We start from the raw sequence: 21,269 nt of genomic DNA, 5'->3' as shown, positions 1-21,269 counted from the left end.
TCCTTAGCTCACTTCTGTTAAAATCCTTTTTTCACTTATTTACCTGAAAGCTAGTTTAATCAGGAATTGTCTTTGGATAAACATTTGGCTACGTTGAGTTTTCAAGTGCCAAGTTTAGCTTGAACTTTTGGGAATTCTTCTATTTAATGGTTATTTCTTTGTATCAAAAACAATAACTGAAGTAAAGTTTCCTGCTTAAATGTCTTTTCTTCAGGCTATTTGGCTGTGCTGTGCCCATTTAAAGCAGTTTTTAACTGCCAGCCAATCAGTGCTTCAGCTAGCACTGATTTGCTAGCAACAAATAGTCACTTTCAGACTTCCCAGTTATACAATAAGGAATAATTACATTTATAATTATACAATTATAATTAATAAAAGCATACAAAAGATAGAAAAGGCTTTACAAGCAGCACAGGGTGTGTAATTACACATATGCTTCACCAGAGTTTACAAGCAACTTGCCTGCAAAAAGTCAGCAAAAAGTAATGTAGTCAGATCACAGTTCAAGATTCTAGGTGGTTGCAGATAGGTCATCATCCAGGTTGGCATCAGAGTGTTTGAAGATGCATTAGTTTCAAGCTTCCAATGCAGAGTCTAGGTAGGATTGATGGTTTCCAACAGAAAGTTGCTCGTTGCAGTATCATCCTTTATGTAGAGTCATTGCCAGGTGGAAACCAATTAAGACAATAGTACTCTTGCTTGGTAAGGAGGCACACTGAGCACTTTTGTTCTGCTATCTAAAGTGAACAGTGCATCTAGGGACTGGGAAGTTGGCCAAGATTGGGATCCATCGTTTGACCATGAGAACACTGTTATGGGTATTCTCAGGGGTCAGCCTCAACTGTATGTTCGTTTACCAGTTCCCAAGTCTGACATTTGTCTGGCACATCTGGAACAATCTCCCCTGTGTCATATTCCTCAGAGTTTGGCATGACAAAGACTTTGTTAGTATATCTTAACAAGTTTTTCAGTGCTGGTCTCCCTTAGAGATTGTCATATATAGGTAGTCCTCAATTATTTCAGAGAAGCAAATTATATCTGTGTGTGTCTATGTATATGTGTGTGTGTTTGTATTTGTTGAGCTCCACATTATTTTTTATCACTTAATACTCTGGGACAAGAGTTATGAAGCAACCAAGTTTTGATTTCAGTGGGAAGAAAAGCCCTGTTATTTGTTTCTATGATTCATTGCTATGTGTTTCAAAGAAATATTAGACTGTTTAAAAGCTCACTATTTTTCTGATTATAGGTAGTCCTCAACTTATGATCACAATTGAACCCAAAATCTATCTTGTTAAGTGAGACATTTGTTAAGTGACTTTTGCCCCATTTTACGACCTTTCTTATCACAGTTGTTAAGTGAATCACTTCAGTTGTTAAATTAGTGACATGATTGTTAAGCGAATCTGGCTTCCCCATTGACTTTGCTTGTCAGAAGGTTGCAGAAGGTGATCACATGACCCTGGAACACTGCAACAGTCATAAATATGAATCAGCTGCCAAGCATCTGAATTTTGATCACATGACCATGGGGATGCTGCAATGATCATAAATGTGAAAAACGGTCATAAGTCACTTATTTTAGTGCCACTGTAACTTTGAACGGTCACTAAATGAACTGTTGTAAGTAGAGGACTACCTGTATAGATAGCCTATCTAACGAACGATGCATTTACAAAGCCTTGGAGACCATCTAACCCAGACATGTCAAACTCATGACGTTATGTGACATCGCGCGACATATCGGAGCTTGTTCCCCATTGCCGGCAATGGGGCGGGCGCGGTTTCCGTGTCCGGTCCGCAGGCCGTCTGTGATGACCCAGGCCCCCGAACGGAGGCAAAGCAATTAGCTGGTCAGAATAATTGTCTTTGTAAGCACTGCCAACGTGCACCCAACAGCCCCCACATATGCTGGCACAAGTTCAATAAAACAGTCAACGGAGTTAAACAGTTCTTTAAAGTAAAACAGATAACAAACAAAATATGATCTTTTCAACGCCCAGCTTGCCTGTAACCTGCAAACTGCAAAACTGAATACAGCAAGGAAAACTCAGCAGGAAACAAACTTGATCCAAAATACAAAGAGTCCAGGTACAAGAGCTCACATCACAAGAGTTCACGTTTGGTCCCGGCAAATGCCCCACCCCACAGCGTCTCCTTAAATACCTACTTCCCAGGTGTGCCTTGTGAAGTGGGGCGTGACGCTCTCCTCCTGAGCAAGTGAGCCTGCCTCCGTTGTTCCCTCCTCCTCTCTGCTCTCCTTGCTCTGGGATCTGGTGGGGAGGGGCCTTGCTCCTCGCCTGAGCTCTGCCTTCCCTGTTCCAAACTTGAAGGGCCCTGGCCAGCTTCAGCCTGTTCCCACAGTCCTCCAAAGCCACAGACACCCCCTCCTGGGCCTCAACAGGGAACTCCATGTCGTCCTCAGAGTCAGGCCCGGACGGAGGCATGACACCAGCAGTTTGACACCCCTGATCTAACCTATTCTTTTTAAAGCAAATATTATTTCAACTTCCTGAAGCCAAATAAACAATGAGAAAATCATTGTGTTTTCTTTTCGTTAAAACACTTGTGGGTACTGTTTAATTATCTGGATAGCAATATAGAGCTGGTAATCTTGCTTTGACTTTCAGCATTAGCTGGCAGTATAGATCCTATGTCCATCTAACAAACGTACAGAAAACCATTCTCTGCCCACAGTGGTCTACACGTTCCCATTAGCTTCTCTTTTGTATTTACAAAGTTAGAGCTAACTATAACCTTTGCTTCATCCTACAGAAATATTTGCTGGCCCAGTTTATGGTTGTGATCTTCTGCATTAACTAACAGCAACCTAAACCTTCATAGCCATAGTGTCTAAAACTGAGCAAAATATATTTAGGTAATCTCTTAAAATAATTATTACAACAAAAAAGAAAACAATAAAACTAATGGATGAGGTAAGTAATAAAAAGATCTGAATGAGCATGAAATTCTTTGCTTTGTAGTTTAAAAAAAAAATCAAAAAGCTCAGTCCAGAAAAACAAAACTGCATCCTTAAAAGCTTTACGTACATCCAATAGTACAAACTTACAATACTGTTCTACTGAAAGAGTAATTAAATAGCACACTACAGTATCTTTGCTGAATTTTTCCAGCTATAGTATACAGTAAATGAATGTACAGCTAAACAATCAAGAATACTGTAGCGATTTCCCACATGGTACTGAATTAAAAGTGGAATATATAATAAGGATTATACATTTTCTTCTAACTACAGGTACTCTAACTACATTTTTACAGGTCAACTAAATGTTCTTTTTTCCAGGTGACTAGACAAGTGCACATACAAATTTCACTTGAAAGTACACTAGCTTTGCCAAGTAGCAGCAGGATGAAATACACTACTGTAACAATTGAATCTTTGTCTGAGACCAAGACTATACCTATTAACATGCTTTGAAGCCAAGCCAATAAAAATCTCAGTGCTGGGATAGAGTTTTTACGCCTAAACAATCTGTGCTTGTGTTTAATATACTATAGTCTATTTTCAAGGCCATGTCAATCATGCATTCTACATGAAGAACTTGGCTGACTTTTTTTTCCTCAAGAATTTTAGTAAATCTAGAGATATAAAAAATGTATAGTACTATGAAAGGAGGAATCATGCCATTACACATATTCATATACATACAGTATATTCAGGTTCGGCTAACAGATGAATTGAATTTTTTTTCTTCCAAACATATTGACAATAATATTTTGAAAAAGGAATTGCTGAAACAATGTACTATTTTAAAGGGAACCGACTCAAAAAGGTAACATGTCTTAAAGAAGCAACTTTACTGTCCCACTGGAAATCCGTGTCTCTCCTCCTCCCCCCCACATGCCATCACCTCTTTCAGGCCACTCCTATACTGCCAGATGTTCAGCAACAAAGACCATTCAAGTTAATGTGTACCAGACGCTACAGGGGAAGTGGATGGATTTTGGAGGGTCAAGCAAACATTGCAAGTACTTCATTTTCATAATGAAGCATGCTTCACTGAACAGTAAAATGCAGGTGTTCTTTCTGTATGCCTTCATAAAATCAAAATCACTAACAAAATCTTTGGTTAACTGTAATATCATTAGGACCCACAAGAAAGATCTTGGAAGGAAAAAAAGGACAAAAGTAAGCTTTTGGGAAAGAAATCATATACTGTAGCTAAATATTTCAGATGAAGTAAGTTTAATTTTGTTGGTTAATTGCACTTGGTCTCCACTCTTCTTCCAAAAAGTTCAGAGTTGTTTGCATGCAATTCCCTAAGTTGCCTCTCATCTAGGCAAATTTGAGACCCACATCAAGTTAAACTCATATTTTGACAAGTTACTCCAATTTCATAGAACACCAGCCTTCATTTCTCTAATGAACTGATAGTAAACTCTACAATCAAATAAGTGCTATGACTTTATTGTTGTTTGGCTACATAAATCTGAGAATACATTAAATATATTACACGGTTACAAAGATGCAAAGAATAGGCTGGATCTAAATTCAGACACATTAATGGATTGGCAGAAGCAGAAACTTATCTTTTTTCTGGCACAATAGCCTGTCCAGCCTAATGAAAATGTTGCATGCCATGGGATCTACTGAATGTGCCCAGAACAGGTCAACCAATGGTAGAACTCTAAGTTGCAGCATCTCTACCCATTAACAATGGTTTCTGGGACCTGGCAGTTATCTGGTATCAGAATCTAAAGACACAAACCCTAGGAAAAACAGGGCAGAACAAAAGGGTTAATCCCTGAAAATTAGGGGAAATAACTTTCTGTGAGTTTAGTTCTGTTAAAAGAAATGGCTTCCCTTCTGATTTAAGGAATCTTTTTCCTCATATAACAGTCTATTCCACTGCACTGTCTGACACAGTGTATAGTATTTCAAAGGGGTGCTATACTGTTAGAAGAAATGGACAGCAACTTTACTGGTATAAGTCTGGATCTAATCATATTTATCCTCCAAGTCATTCTACAATTTCAAGGTAACAATCACAACAATCGCTTGACAGGGATTTACTCCTTTTTTCTACAGAATTATTTTAAAAAGGAGTTATAAACTGCCCATATACAAACCCATACGGGAATCCCATTTGGAATGCATACAGTTCTGGATACTCAATTCAAAACAGTAATCATCACGGTGCTTTTTGAAAAGGTAAAAAGACAGTTTACAAGGAGAATATATAAGAGATTTATAAAAATATACATAGGATGAAAATAAGTTTTCCATTTCTCAGAACACTAGATCTTTGAGTCAGCAAACAAAATGGGTAAAAAACATTATCTTTACAGAATGTATTCATTAGATGTAGTGATAGTCAGTATTTAACTATCTAACTTTAAAATGGGATTTAACAATTTCCTACGGTTAGATTTATCACTGGCTACTGGCCGTGAAGTCTGTGTTTGCTGGAAAATACTACTGCCTTACACTTCCAGGAAATTCAGGAAGTTACTAGCAAAATGTTAGTCTTGATTCAATAGAGCTCATCCATATGTTGTTATTCCACAAACAGAAGGGCTCCTCATTAAATCAATCAGTTGGGAAAACGTCCTTTTTTAAAAAGATGTTTTATACAACATAATAAAGTGTCCTTTGAGTCTAATATTAGCCCTGGAGACTTAATGGACATGTTCACATAGTTTTTTTTTCCTTCTCAACAATTTGGAAATATTTTGCCACCGCCTCCTTCTGAAACTATTTTTTTAACTTCCCACAGCATACAGAATTGCTTATTCAAGAAGAAGAGCTCTATTCCAGGCCCCGGATCCAGTGATGGACCCCCTGTGCGATGTTGGGTTTTTGAATGATTGTTTCCCCCCCCCAGGCTTTCCCACAAATTATTTGTATTTAATCTTTTATTATTGTATTCTATAAGCTGATCAAAGTAGTAACAAACTGGATCAGCCTATAAATCCTATGAATGAATGAATGCATGTCCTAAACACTATTAGATACACAGAACTATTTGCACAGTTTAAACCCAGCTATAAAAGATCAATAGCTATTCTTTGTTAGTTAATAGAATTGTTGAAGTGAATGCTGACCAAAACATAGACTGTTCAGTTATAGCACCCTGCATTTGAGTGTTCTTTTAGTGCAGAATATAAAGCTTTTCAGCACTTTTTAATCTCCCAAGAATATTTAGAAATTGCAATGTTGGACTGTTGTTCAACTGACAAATTTGAAACACTGACAAAAATTAAAAAAGAAAAAGAGGGATAGAATGTGTTTCAGATGGTTAAATACTTAACCATGCTTTTTTTAAAATTTACTTTAGTTGTATGCAAATCTTTCCTCTCTTTTCTTTTGTCCATTTTATTCCTTAGTGGGATTATCCCACAGGCCTATATTTGTACAGTGACTACAAAACAATATAGCCTTTAGCCCCTTGCTACAGCTAATTGATTCTGAAGGATGCAGAGAAAATGTGTCCCAGAACAGAGCCACTTCCAATAACAAAAGGAAAAAAACACAGTTCAGTTCTTAGTCTTCACAATGGCCTAGGTTCATACAATGTAAAGTTTAATATTTGATTACATGTTACTGTGAATTTCAAATAACAAGTAGTTTACAGATTATCCTGCAGTTTAAGCATCTACAATGTAACAAGAACTCTAAAGTCAAAATATATGTTTCTCTGAGAAATGACATACACATATTCTAAATGATCAAGAAACATCCTAGAGAAAATTATTTAAAGATACAAAATAGGAAACCAAATATTCATAATCTAAGGAAGGTTTTTCTTTCTCAGAAAGAATATTATTCAATGTCCCATTTTGAAATTAAATATGAAATAGAATATAAAAAATAAATATAAATTTTATATATAAAATATACAAAGCTTATACAGTTATTATTTTTGATGTTCAGTTTGTTTCAGTTTTTCCCATCTTGAATGACTGAGCTGTTTCTTTACAACACATTCCATAGAGTCTGGCTTTACAATATTAAATAAGCAATGAGTAGTAACAATAGCTTTACATAATAATGTTACAATTAGTTTTGCACAATAACAGAATATGAATTTATAAAAAATCCTTTTAGTTCTATTTTAAGCTATCTTGCCCATTTGCTAAGAAAAAATAGCACCACAAAGAAGTGTACAAGCAATTATATAGGCAGACCAAAATTTCTGGGTTTTAAGATGCATAGAAATAACATTACAATGCCTTGGTAAGGCCACATTTGGAATACTGCATCCAGTTTTGGTCACCACAATGTAAAAAAGATGTTGAGACTCTAGAAAGAGTACAGAGAAGAGCAAAAAAGATGATTAGGGGACTGGAGGCTAAAACATATAAGGAACGGTTGCTGGAATTGGGTATGTCTAGTTTAATGAAGAGAAGGACGAGAGGGGACATGATAGCAGTGTTCCAATATCTCAGGAGCTGCCACAAAGAAGAGGGAGTCAAGCTATTTTCCAAAGCGCCTGAAGGCAGGACAAGAAGCAATGGATGGAAACTAACCAAAGAGAGAAGCAACCTAGAACTAAGGAGAAATTTCCTGACAGTTAGAACAATTAACCAGTGGAACAACCTGCCTCCAGAAGCGGTGAATTCTCCAACGCTGGAAGTTTTTAAGAAGAGACTGGACAGCCATTTGTCTGAAATGGTATAGTGTTTCCTGCCTGAGCAGGGGGTTGGACTTGATGACCTCCAAGGTACCTTCCAACCTTATTATTATTATTATTATTATTATTATTATTATTATTATTATTATTATTATTATTATTATTATTATTATTATTATTATTATGGATCATCGCACAGTCAGCCAGATGTTCAGACTGGATTTGGCATTTTGTCTACCTATTATTATTATTATTATTATTATTATTATTATTATTATTATTATTATTATTATTATTATTATTATTATTATTATTATTATTATTATTATTATTATCGCACAGTCAGCCAGATGTTCAGACTGGATTTGGCATTTTGTCTACCTATTATTATTATTATTATTATTATTATTATTATTATTATTATTAACATCATTATTGTAATGACTCTGAATACAGTTGATGCTAAATATTTTGTTTTGAGGAGACACATGCTTCAGCAAAGCTGTCATTGAGTGTGATTCCATTATATATAAAATTTAGAAGTGGTTTGTTCTTGCTCAACTGAGCATAACAGTCTTCTATTTCTAGTAAACATGCATAACATTGTACTTGACAATGCTTTTCAGATGTTTGTTACTTTTCAGAAAGTTTGTTATTTTTCATTTGTTCCCACTGATAATTAAAGACAAGTGTATACATGCAAACAAAATTAGTCATAACTGCAAGTGACAATATACTTCTAAGTACTCATGTAATAGAATAAATAGGTTTTCCATTATGATATTTTGAATAAAGTTAGAATCATTGAAATAAAATATATTATGCAGTAGTAATTGGCGCATCTAGAAAAAAATGACATATTATACTGTCACATAAATTGTTTGCCTGTATAAGTTATATCTAGTTAAGAAATATCTCTATATGCAGTAAATTGCAACTCACTGATATTTCATTGTTCCAGACAGAGAACCCATAGCTAGCCATAAATTTATTGATATATCTTTGTATATGTTTATTCTGTGGTTTACTTCAAAGTAACAACTATGTCAGAAATGGTCTTCTATGAAGTGCCTTAATCAAAGGATAAGTCTCAGGTCACATGTCACACTGAGCCATACTGTGGCTTGTTTCATTTTGGCTTAGTATGCTGAATGAGGCAACCAGCTGGTCTATTCAATAAATCATGCTTAAGCAAACAATGGCTTTAAACAATACTTAAATCCGGTTTAATTTTCTCAAATCTCTAAAAATCTGCAGCCTGCTTACAAAATAGGATAATACAAACATTTTATGTCATTTAATTGAGGCAGCCATTGGTTCGAGATGTTTTCTTGAGCACTTTTGTGCCCATTTAATACCATATCAGTCCTTGGCAGTGTCAGCACCACCTACAGGATACTGGACATGCAAGTGAATAGTCAAACACTTAAAACAATATCCCAGGAGCTCCTGGGAAATCTCAAGGCTAACCCTTTATAGCAGTAACCCAACCTGTAAAGGCTATCAGAGAATTCACTATTTGACATAGTTAAAACTACTATACCAGACTTTTAAAAATATGACTGTTACAGTGATTAAGGCACCAAACTAGAAAACGGGAGACCTTGAGTTCAAGTCCCGCTTTAGCCATGAAAGTCAGCTGGGTGACTTTGGGCCAGTCACTCTTTCTCAGCTCAACCCACCTCACAGTGTTGTTGGTGTGAGGAAAATAGGAGAAGGATATGTGTGGAATATATTTGTTGTCTTGAGTTATTTGTAAAAACAATAAAGAAGGAATACAAATTAAATAAATAAACCAAGTACAAACCATAGACCCAATAATTATTTTGTTATTTGAATTACAATTGGAAAGAACCTACTTGATCTTATCAACAATCATGGATATCCTCTAACTAAAGTATTTCTAACATATATCTAAGCACCTCTTTCATAGTCTCAAAACAAAAGAGATTCTAGCCAGTTTATTCCTCTGTTGAAAAGTGTCTCCTGTGGAAGATTACACCTTCAAACCTAAGTTTGTGTATTTAGGAAGGCAAATCTTCAGTTTGTACAAAGAGGGATAGCATCAATATTTGATTGAGTCAAACATTCAACACAAACGATTAATTTAATTTATTGCTTTACAGTCCAAACCAACACCCGTTAAAACATATGCAATTAAAATGCATGCCTCGAAATAACATAAAACCAAGTCAATAATACCAGTGAGGGAAAACCAGTCGATTTCTATAGGCTAATGATAGATAGAAACTTCGCAATTCCCCTTGACACATCTAAAAATTAGTAATTTAAAAGAAAAACAATGATTTCATCATCATGAGGGAAAATTAAAAATTCCTAATAATTTGGGTTATGAATTCTAATTGCCAATGTAAACATAGTGGGCATTTTAATAAGACAACATGAGATACAAACTCTATGCACGAACATATACAAGTATGATTTTCATGTGGAAGATTATAAAATCTTCCAGTTGTCACACGGATGAGTAAGGCATCGACTTGGGTCATACAAAAAGCCTCTTAGGGGCAGAGCATGCATTATCTTGAAACATTAATTAGGAAGAATCACCCCCCAAAGGGGGGCGGTTAATGCTATTATAATAAAAATAGAAAATGTTACCAGTACCCACCTGGATGTCTAAATCCCAGACCCTCTGCTTAAATTCTGCTGAAGTATTATTGGGGCTTAGGATAAGTTAGGCTGATTTTGACAAAGCACAATAGACCTTGGTTAATTTGTCTTCACTGAGTGGATTCAAATCTTTTGTTCAGGATAAGACAAATCAAAGACACCCCCCCTCCCAAAGGACTTGCTTTGCCCAAGACCTTAAGCAGCACAATCTTGTGTGATCCTCAAAAAATTCAGCCCAATTCTAATAATGTTAGAACACTAGATGCTGAATGCAGGATGCATGCTATTGTTATTAAAAATGTAGACTGTATGGAATTCAAGATTGACTTCTTCTTAGAGATGCAAACTCAGTTCTATAACGTAACATAGCCAAAAATTTTGACCTTGAATAATTTAATGGCAGCCGAGACAAAATAATTCTCCTGCCAGGTTGTAAATTTGGTAATAAGCTAGAGATGCTTCTTGGGCCCTTATAGATAATTCTCTGACTTGATTTCTCCAGCAGGTAGTACTTGAAAATAAATGCTTAATTATTTGAAGGCTTTTACCTACTTGATCATTTTTCCATTAATCATCCCCTAGTTGAGGGACTGGGGCGCTTTCTGGAAAATACCTAAACGTTTGTATGTTTTTAGTAATTTATTTCAAGGTATTTTTATTGCAATAGGCTAATAGCTCACCGGCAACTACACAGTTCAGCATTAGATGGTAATAGAGAATGGCTGCAGCATTTGCATATAAAAGAAAAGATATGGGGCAATGAGTAAGAGATCATAGCTGAAAGTCTATGTAGCAAAATACTCAACAATATTGCTAATATAATAGGGGGAACTATGCATTGGGGCAACTACACACCAGTTCTTGACTCATTTACACATGGGAGAAAGGGTCTGTTAAGTCCCCACTGCTATTTTATTTTGAACTATGCTATGAACTGTATGATTAATTTGAGGAGGTGATGATCAATTGTTGAGCCTGTTAATTTTCTCTAGAGTTTATCTTGGGGTATAGAGTCAAAATTTACAACCTAGAGGGATCCATTTGGGAAAGTATATTTATCTGCTGCATGGTACAAAATTATGCACTGATTCATCACACAGTATTCAGGCCTGAAACTGAGCAGGTCTGCTCAGGCTCTGTGATATTCTTAGAAAGCAACAAACCAGCATTTTATAATGTACAAATTTGACATAATTTGCCAATTACTGAGAGAAGACTGGGCAATAATTAGTGAAGATACATGTATCTTCATATTTATATATTGGAAGGGTAATAGAATTAAGACATTATTAGGTGCCTAGGATTATGGCATATACAGATTTATGGCAGTGGACGTGAAAGCAATCTGCCCATAGCATCTATCACCCCATTGATCATCAGGGTTATTGGCTGGCTATCCCCTTCCTCTCTCCTCTCCCCATGTATGTCCCCCCCAAAGCTGCGAGTTTGGTTGAAAGGACAACTATTCCAAAAAGAGCTTATGACCAAATGTCAATCAATTTTTTTAAAATTATCAATCAGCCTTCTATAGATCTAACAAAAGTATAACATATTGTTGTAGCAATAAGAACCTAGCTCAGATTTTGAAATAAATTGAAATAATAAACATCTCAAAAACAGAGCTAGTGACTTTATACAGAGTGGGAAAAAAACACTGTCCTGTTTTGTAAATGTAATCAGCCCACAAACATGATAAAATATTCCCAAGCCTAAACCAAACAAAGTGGGTTATACAGGATAATCCTATAGATTAAATATGTATGGCTATCCTGTTTTTGTGTGTATTTATAATTTATCAAATGTTTTGAGATGGAAATGACCACTGGAAATTAATAGTGGAACTGGGCAATATGATAAAATATTTTATAAAAGAACCTAGGGTTGTTTTTTTTATAAAAGAATGGAAATGTTCCTTCCTCCTTCTATTTTCTCCACAACAACTAGATGAGGTGGGTTGACCTGAGAAAGAGTAACTGGCCCAAAATCACTCAGCCAGCTTTCACACTTAAAGTTTAGGGATTAGAGTTCAGTCTTCTGTTTTCTAGCCTGGTGCCTTAACCATAACCACTAGACCAAACTGGTCAACATTTATGACTATTCAGTAATTAATTCTCTCTTCCTACCACTCCTTCTATATAAGGGGCACCTAGAATTCTCCTGTGCATTTTAGCATTTCTTCTCTAGATATTATAGTACATTGCACTAAGAAGTCAATTTTCATACTCAGAAGTTGTGCAATCTTTTGAAGAAACTCCAGATACTTAATAGTTCACTAACCAACCTCTTAACACCTCCTAATCTTTGCAGTTTACAAAGGCTTATTGTATTTCAATACTTCTCTATTTATTTTCCAAAAGTACAGCATATCTAAAATAATATTGAAGCACACAATATAAATCTCCATAGTCCATTTCGTTCATCGGTGTGAATTGTTTCACTCAATGGGCAAATTGCTCATACATTTGTTTGTATCAATTACAGACTGAGTGAGTTTAGCCTATCAATAAGACATATCTGCAGAATCTTTTCTCTCTGAAATTCCTATACAGAGATTTCATTCCAAATAACATAGAATGTTGGGTAAAAAGCAGATTAATCATTAGAAGAAACAGGCATTTCATAACTGTTATTTGAAACATGTTTCATAGCTTAGTAAAATGTATGAAAAGGTATCAAAATGTTTATTTTAATGGGTCAGCAATTTTGGTGAATGATTTCTTCCCCTTAGAATGTCCTGCAATAATATAGGTCAGTGTAAATGGAAGTCTTCTAATATGCTGGGATTGTGTTTGTTTTGTTTTATTTAAAGATCTAAAGAGTGCAATAAGAGGCATAAAGTCTAGGTAAACAAATCAGAACAGGAAAACTGCAGGAGATAATAAAGCAGGAATTACTGAGGCCTTGTTATCAGTCTCTAAAGAGTTGGAAATAAAAGGATACTCTAGCCAAGAAATTGCCTAGAAATTAACTCACCTATAAATAACCAAGACCCAGAGGAAGAATGCGCATCAAACAAAATAAGCCAGTTATATATTATAAATTTTGTAAAAGCACATCCATGTCTTGCTTCTACTGAACTTAAAAAAGCATACATAAAAAATATTAAGACATATGCCTGGAATTGAATTAGTTGAATTCATTTTATTGAATTCAAACCATAATTTGAAACTTAGGGATCTTTTGATTTTGGCAATAGCATATCCTGCAAATCAAGTACACAATAGCTGCTTTTGAAATGAATCAAATTATTCTTAACTTATCAACATCTATGTATGATCTAAATATATAAATCACTTAATTTGTTTAAGAAGTTTTCCATCACAAACTGTTCTGTAAAAACACAACAAGTACAACTGATGCAGCTGTGTAAAACTTTCCAAAAAGGTGCTTTGAGTACATAAGTAGGACCTCCTTTTTAACATTAAAGTAGCTGTGCCTTTACAGATTTGTATTACTCGTTCAGAAACCATTCAACTCTGGAAAAAAGAAATGACTACTTTAATAGTTCAAAAAGAGATGCTTTATATATACTGATAAATTACATAGAACCTCATTTGAAGGTTTATGGCAGTGTTTCTCAACCTTGACAATTTTAAGGCATGTGGACTTCAACTCCCAGAATTCCACAGCCAGCAATGCTGGCTGTGGAATTCTGGGAGTTGAAGTCCACATGCCTTAAAATTGTCAAGGTTGAGAAACACTGGTTTATGGCATGTATAAATCAAAACCCTGAAACAGATTACTGACTACGGTTGTAAATATGACTTTATTGTGTGATGGAGAGCTCAAACTATGGATGTTCTGCTTGGTATGAATTAAAATGCTGACCTGAAACCAAGGTCTGACAATTCACTGTAAAAAAAGGGAGAGGGACAATAAAGTCAAGTAACTTTATAGGTCTCATTTACATACACATCTACATAAAAGTTCAACACCAAGCACTTTCCCACTATAGTTTGATAGAAAGTATATCATTTTCCAGTATAACGACAAGCAAATGAAGGTAGTGAGATGAAGAAGACAAAGAAGACTTTTTAAAACTAGAATCAGGCAAATTTTCAAGTAGACTATCTCAGAATATCTATCCTACAACCAAAGTATTTGATGTAGAGTCATTGGGTCATTTGGACAGGCATTGATGTGGAAAAAATGATATTTTAGTTTAAGTATTAAATCTTACATAGCCTAGAATGATGAGAAAAGGCTTGAAGTAACGTAAGTGCAAAAACTTTATTGACTTTAGGATTACTTAGATGAGAATTGAAGGGTAGAAATTTGATAAATACATTAGATAGATAGATAGATAGATAGATAGATAGATAGATTCATATTAGATAGACAGACAGACAGACAGACAGATAGATAAATTCATATTTTAGAATATTATGTACCACCATCTCATGAAAATTGTTAAATGTTGAAGTGGTATGACATGGCAAGAGCTGCCCCCCCCCTTTTTGCCCAAAATCTAATTGCATCAAATAAAAAAAAACTTTGCCTATAATCTCTAAAACACAGAGAGGGATATTAATTATTCAAAATCAAGGATGAATCCAACAATATTCCAACTAGGAAAATTTAAGCAAAATATTTTTCTCTTACAAAATTATTTCCTGAAAAATAATGCTGGTTTTATATTATCTATCTTGGCATACTTAAATCTTTAACATTTTGAAACAGCTTATTATTTTATAATGTTTACATTTTGCTATTAACTGCTTTGGAAAGATTTTAATTTGAAAATATGAAATATAACAAATAAATTAGCTATTGTTTTTTGTTTTAATATACAGTTAGAAAGTTGGATTTGCATTATGTTGCAAAATGTAAGAAGTGCAAGCAAAAATAATGAATTTTGCTATAGGGAAATTTTTTGCTGGAGGCTTTACCCTTAGTGAGTTTACCACAAATGAAAAAGGTACAAAAAGGAGCAGCACAAGTGATCAAAGTCATGTGAGTAATGGCTATAAGCATTAGGTCCTTTTAGTTTACAAAAAGGCAAATAAAGAAAAGCATGAAAGGGACAAATAAAATGATGCATGATATGAAAAAAAATAGGAAAGCAAACATTTTCTTCCTAAAATGGGAAATGAGAAGAGGTAAAAAAAATATACTGATTTATACAAGGCACGTTAGCATACAGATTCTGCTACCAGAAGAATGGCTAGTGCATAAGACTGTCATTCCAAATTAAATTGATCAGAAAAATCAACTATCACTGAATTTGGGATGATGGATTCTGTGAGATGGGAAAAAAACCACTGTACTCACTGCTTCTCTTGCTGAAAGGACCAAAAATGTATGCCATTATGGAGAGGCATTACTGGAAAGTAAGTTACTGGTTGTCATCTTGAGGAAATGAAGTAAAAACATTACAGTGGAGTTTCCCCCCTTATTTTTAATCAAGTTCTAAAAATATGTACACATTTTTAAAAGTTTTTATTTATAAATATGTGACTTTTGGAAATACTGAAGAACAATAATTATTCAAAGGCTTCTTTTACTGAGACATGCAAATGGAAACAGCTTCTAATTAATCTGCTGCCTCCGTTTAATTAAAAACTAATTCTCATCTACTATCAACTAAAGCATATTAATTAGTTTTAATCATTACAGTTTGGTTATTCCATAATTATCATGTGTTTACTGAGTTTTATTTTCTTCTGTAGAATGACTATAGCTTTATAATTTTTATACTGAAAAACATAAAAAAGATTGATTCTTTATTCTGCCATCTATGACTCATAATTAGCCTGCCTGTTATATCTTTACAGGTTGAGACTGTTATATCAACAATCAGTAAAATTAAATAATTAAATTAAACCAAATTTTAAAAAATGAAGCCAGTGGCTGTCCATAAATACATGACACATGAGCTCCATCTACAGGTCAACAATCCAAGTAAAAGGTTTGATAGATGATTACTTAAAAAAATGAAGATTCTAGTATCATATTCTAATATTTTTCAGTCACATTTTAAATATGTATTTTAGGAATTCCTACATTTGTTTTATGATTGGAAAAATCTATTTTACCGTAGGTCTTTATGACTAAAAAAAATATGTGTGTGACAGGAAACAAAATGATTTTTGCCATATTTTTTTTGAACGGTGTGAGAAGAAAAGATTGGACAACCAAATATTTGTCCAAGATGGAGTTGAGAAATTCTGCCTTGGGCAAGGGTTTGGCCCAGAAAATCTGCAAGGTCCCTTCCAATGCTATAATTCGATGACATCACATATAAGAGGGATACCAAGGGATGGATTTGAAACAGAATCTTAAAAAGAAATTATTTATTTTGTGAAGATTAATCAAAGCAGTTGACCAAAGTTTTATATAGAATCAGAGAAACAGAAGTTAACCTAAAAGTCCAATCTCTTCAATCTAGACTGCAACCAAAGCATCCTCCTGGAGAAAAAGCCATTCAGTCTGTTTCTTTGCAGACCAGTACATAAAATTAAATGGTCATATATTTATGATTTACTTTGGTATTCTCTTGTATTAGGTAAAAAACATGTTTCGCTGTCTCACTAGAATCCACAATTCTCAACAAACAAGACTCATATGTAAAGGACTAAATGAACAATTTTTGCAAATGAATATAAAAATTAGATCAGAGTTACTATAAACGTAATATTACTTCACATATGAAGTCTTACTCCAATAATGTACTTAATTTTCAAAATTATCTTTGATTATTTAACTTTAAAACTTTTGTTAGCTAACATTTGACAAAATGTTAGCAGAATCTCCCACCGAAGTTTATTCATACTATGACTTGCTTTGATACACAGAAATTAACAGAAAATTGAAGCAGCTTTTCCAAAGCCATCTCTTGACAACATGCCATTCACAAGTGTTTTGATTTTATCTTGAAATAGTTTTTTCCAATTCCCACTTCTGACAATTACTGAGTAGACTGTAACTAATACATTATCAAATGTTATAACATAGTACAAGACTGTGCTTTAGTTTTATATTCAATTTTAGTTTTATGTTCAATATTTATTTAAACATTTTTAAATTTATAGTTGATGACAAAATGGACCTCTAAAAATAATTATGAAAAGCTTAGATACATTATAACACTTTATTTAAAATGACAACTATAACATATTTGAAAGTTTCCTTTAGAAACTTAACATTTTAATAAATTTAAGGTATACATTACTCACCTACGGCTACTCTTCTGCTTTTGCTCCCCTTCAGTTATTTTTTTAATAGGTACATCAGTATTTTTCTTTAACTTCTCCATAACTCGTTTTTTCATTTGATACTTTTCTTCACTATCAAGACCATCATCTTCATCACAATATCCCTCCTCTTCTCCCTGGGCAGATTGTTAAGACATTCATACATTTTAGTTTATACATCTGAACTGTTCAGTATCATCCAAAAAAGATTCTTTTTCATGACCAATTTATTAGAAAAGCACATTTTTAAAACAGTACGTTATTTATAGAGATATGAAAGGTGTCCGCCCCCCCCCCCCAAATGGGGAACCCTTTTAAGGCTTTTTTTCCTCTCAAATAATTAGGTTTAAATCTAAATGGAATATGTTTTTCGCACAGTTGATAAAATGCTCAAGATGCTGTGTGTCATTGTCACAAGCCACCTCTAAAAACTATGTCACAGCACAGCTTTCCTGCAGTTATTATGCTATGGGCAAGTAGTGATTGCAACCTCTCCCCTCCAAAAAATGTATTTGTTTCCAAGGAGCTATCATTTCCAAAAGAAATTATATATTTTTTGCTTGTGGGCTCTCAAATGGCAAGGAAGTCAAGTGAATATGCTCTTTGAGATCCATAAAGAAGCTAAGATAAAGTATTCTATATTTTTTGCTGGAAGTTAACAATCCTAAATTTTAATTATATCCTTAAATACTTATTACTTCTGTAAACCATATATGAAGTCACCCACCAGGGACATTTTAAATTTTAACACCAAACATTATTCAGTGCAAAAACAAATTATGCAAATATATTTTATCTCCAAAAGTACAATAAAACATCTTTGGTTAACAACTTAAAAGTTCCTGGTCCTGGAGGGCCTCTAGTCTCAAACAGCAATGTCTACGTGGAAGCATTTCATGCTATGTAGGAATGCTGGGGAGGGGAGAGGTGCTGCCTAGGGAATGATCAGATAAGAGGGCATAGCCCACAGCTGCACAACTGCTGAGAAAGAATGTCTCAAAGGACCTTCCCTAATTTATAAGACTGTAAAAAAGATGGTAGGAGATTAGTACTATCAGACTTCCAAGATTCTGTTAATATAAGTTTACAATAAATTAGAATTAGTTCAGCTGGTCATGTTTCCTGTTTATCTATCTTGGAAGGCTGACATCAATCTTGCAGTCCATGACAGGAAATGAAATGGGTCACCTTAGAGGACAACTACTACTGAATGATACTGAGGCTTTTACACAAGGTGGTTCAGCTATGCAATCCAAGGATGATTGGTTAGGACCTAGGAACAATGATACATGGCAAGAATAAATATAGCCTTTACATCCTATTAGCCTTCATCCTGGGCTGAAAAACAACAGCATATATTCCTCCATCAAATGTTTACACTGTTGGAGTCAAAGAAATTGCCTGGTTGACACCACTTTTTTGGTTGAATTATCAAAGCTAGTTCTTGTGTCACAAAATTGGCATAGTTATCAATGTCTGGGCTATTCTGCATCAGAAAATGCTTCCCCATTTTGCAGCTCCTTCTCCTACAATCCCCCAGCTAAGATGTTGAATTGTTCTTTTACAAGAAAGAGTTATATTATTGGCTCTAAATGGTAATAATGGCCACCAAGAGTTCATTCATCCTGACTCCATTATTTTGAACAACCATTTCCCTTATCTGACCTTCTTTTGGGGAGAAAGGTTGTTAAGAAACTCATGTGGTGATAATTACAAAATATCCTGGATAAAGATTATCTCAGTGCAAATGGCAATGAGGAATTGGATGAGATTAAACAGATTGAGGATGTATCTCAATGCTTGGAACCAGGAACCAGGGCCTGCAGGCTATGAAGAACTGGATGGGATGGAACAGATGTATGATGAATCTGAACAAAAGAGAGGTACTGTTGTGCAAAAGCTTTCTGGTTCCAAATCCAGGAAGCTTCTGGGTACAATTCAAGGTGACAATTATTACTTATCAAACGCCTTGAACTCAGGTTTTCATTAGAGACTACTATATTTGTTCCATACAGAATCTAATTAGCCATACATGCTGGTGAGAATGACATATTGAAGAATCTTTTCTGCATTCAAGATATAGGCCCATGACCAAGCCTTCTCTGTTGAATGCCTTTGCAACAACTTATCCTCCAAAATTAGCCCCCCTCTGTATGTTCAATTCAGAAGAGCATTTAGTTGGTGCTATTCCAAAAAGCTTTCAAAACAAGAGGTGATGGGAGTGACAACTGCTACTGTAGTTGGACTTGGGTGCCTGAGACTGAAAGGAAGTGCTATATTGTGAGGATATTGTATGTTTTATTGTTTACTCACAAAAAGCCACCTCATATCTAAAATGCATACAAGTGTCTGAAATATATAACTGAACTAATGAGGTAGAAAAGATTGACCTACCTTACTTAGTTGACTGAAACCTTTTTGTTAACAGGACAATTAAATACTAACAATGTTTCAGCAGCAGCTAAGACAGCAACCAGCTATGTAGTAGTAATAGACATTAGCTCCATAAATATTATAGCAAATGTAAAGGTCTTACCTTATCTGAATTATCACTTTCATTTGCTTTTTCACTGAAAGAAAATGCAATGTATAAGTAATTGTTTCATAATGCACTTTCTAAAATAAAATTAATATAAATGAATTTTTAGTTTAGATTAGAGATTTTTACTTGGTGTATACTTTAGCCCAACTCATTAATGTTTTTCCAGTGGAAACAAAGACAATCTAATTACTATTTCATAAGTATCATATATGTTTAAAGGAGCTGTCTTAGCTCAAGAGTTGCGATCAAACTGCATGACATCCTCAAGAAATGTTTGGCAAATAGGCAATGGCCTAATAATGTATGGCAGTCCTTTCTAATCTTAATCCTAGCCCTCCCTAAGTGTAGAGAAATTCAGACATGGCTACTGGCCATACTAGCTGGGAATTCTGAAAGCTGCAGTACTAAAATATGTAAAAAAAAAAAAGGTTCGTTTGTAATGCAGTAGCAAGTAGGCCAAATGTCACATATTTATCACAATAGAAATTCTACATTTCTAAACTAACAAAATATTTTTTAATTAGCCATAGTTTATTTACCTGTCAATGGCAGGAACAGAACTCAGGTGTGGATCATCTTTCAGTAAATCATGACTACTTTTGCTTTTTCCTTTCATGCTCTAAAATTGTTTAAAAAGAATGGAATGATGGGTTTATGAGAACATTTCTTCACTTTTATAACATAAATTTCTTCATGAAAGAAACAGAGCATTGCTATTCATACAAAAGCATTAAACAATATCCATATATATTGAGTTGATTGCAGATGTTCATTCAAATGAAACTATGATGATCTGCTACCTATAATTGTTACAAAGGAGAAATGGGTTTATTCTGCAGGGAGATCTAATCTTGGTGTTGTTTCTATTATCAAAATGGCCATTTGACTCTGAAACTCCCTGGATTTCAGAGAAGCAAGAAAGAATCAAAAATCCCTTCTCCTATATTACACATAGATATATTGAGAATTTTACGCAAGAAAAATAACCTTCCGGATATCAGGTGCTAGATTATTTTGTGCTTATAATTGTGACCAGGACTTTCAATTACTTTACTTACTTTCAATTGTGTATTAAAAGTAAGCAGGAGCCAGCTATTTTATCTCTATTATTTATTTATAATTTATTTATTTATAATTTAATTTATACCCCGCCCTTCTCCTCATGGGACTCAGGGCGGCTAACAGCCTCATAAAAACTACAATACAAATACAATAATTAAAAGCCGAATTAAAAAGAAATATTTAAACAGGCCGATCAATTAAAATTACCCTTAAAAATCCCCTGAAACTTTAAAATCATTAAAA

General features: G+C 34.4%; 1 protein-coding gene across 2 annotated transcripts in view; it reads right to left on the bottom strand.

Moving 5' to 3' along the window:
- Positions 1 to 21,269, bottom strand: part of CWC27 (CWC27 spliceosome associated cyclophilin) — a 108,570-nt gene that overhangs the window by 72,855 nt on the left and 14,446 nt on the right. For both annotated transcript variants that reach the window (XM_015812661.1, XM_015812662.1), the window contains exons 8-10: positions 20,504 to 20,583; positions 19,959 to 19,992; positions 17,405 to 17,559 (exon numbers count right to left, since the gene is read on the bottom strand). In XM_015812661.1, the coding sequence (XP_015668147.1) occupies positions 17,405 to 17,559; positions 19,959 to 19,992; positions 20,504 to 20,583 (269 nt within the window). The remainder of the gene's footprint in view (positions 1 to 17,404; positions 17,560 to 19,958; positions 19,993 to 20,503; positions 20,584 to 21,269) is intronic.

Source organism: Protobothrops mucrosquamatus, unplaced genomic scaffold, assembly GCF_001527695.2.
Source record: "Protobothrops mucrosquamatus isolate PMUCROS unplaced genomic scaffold, P.Mucros_1.0 scaffold104, whole genome shotgun sequence".
Lineage (NCBI taxonomy): Eukaryota > Metazoa > Chordata > Lepidosauria > Squamata > Viperidae > Protobothrops > Protobothrops mucrosquamatus.
This window is presented reverse-complemented; position numbering and strand designations above follow the sequence as displayed.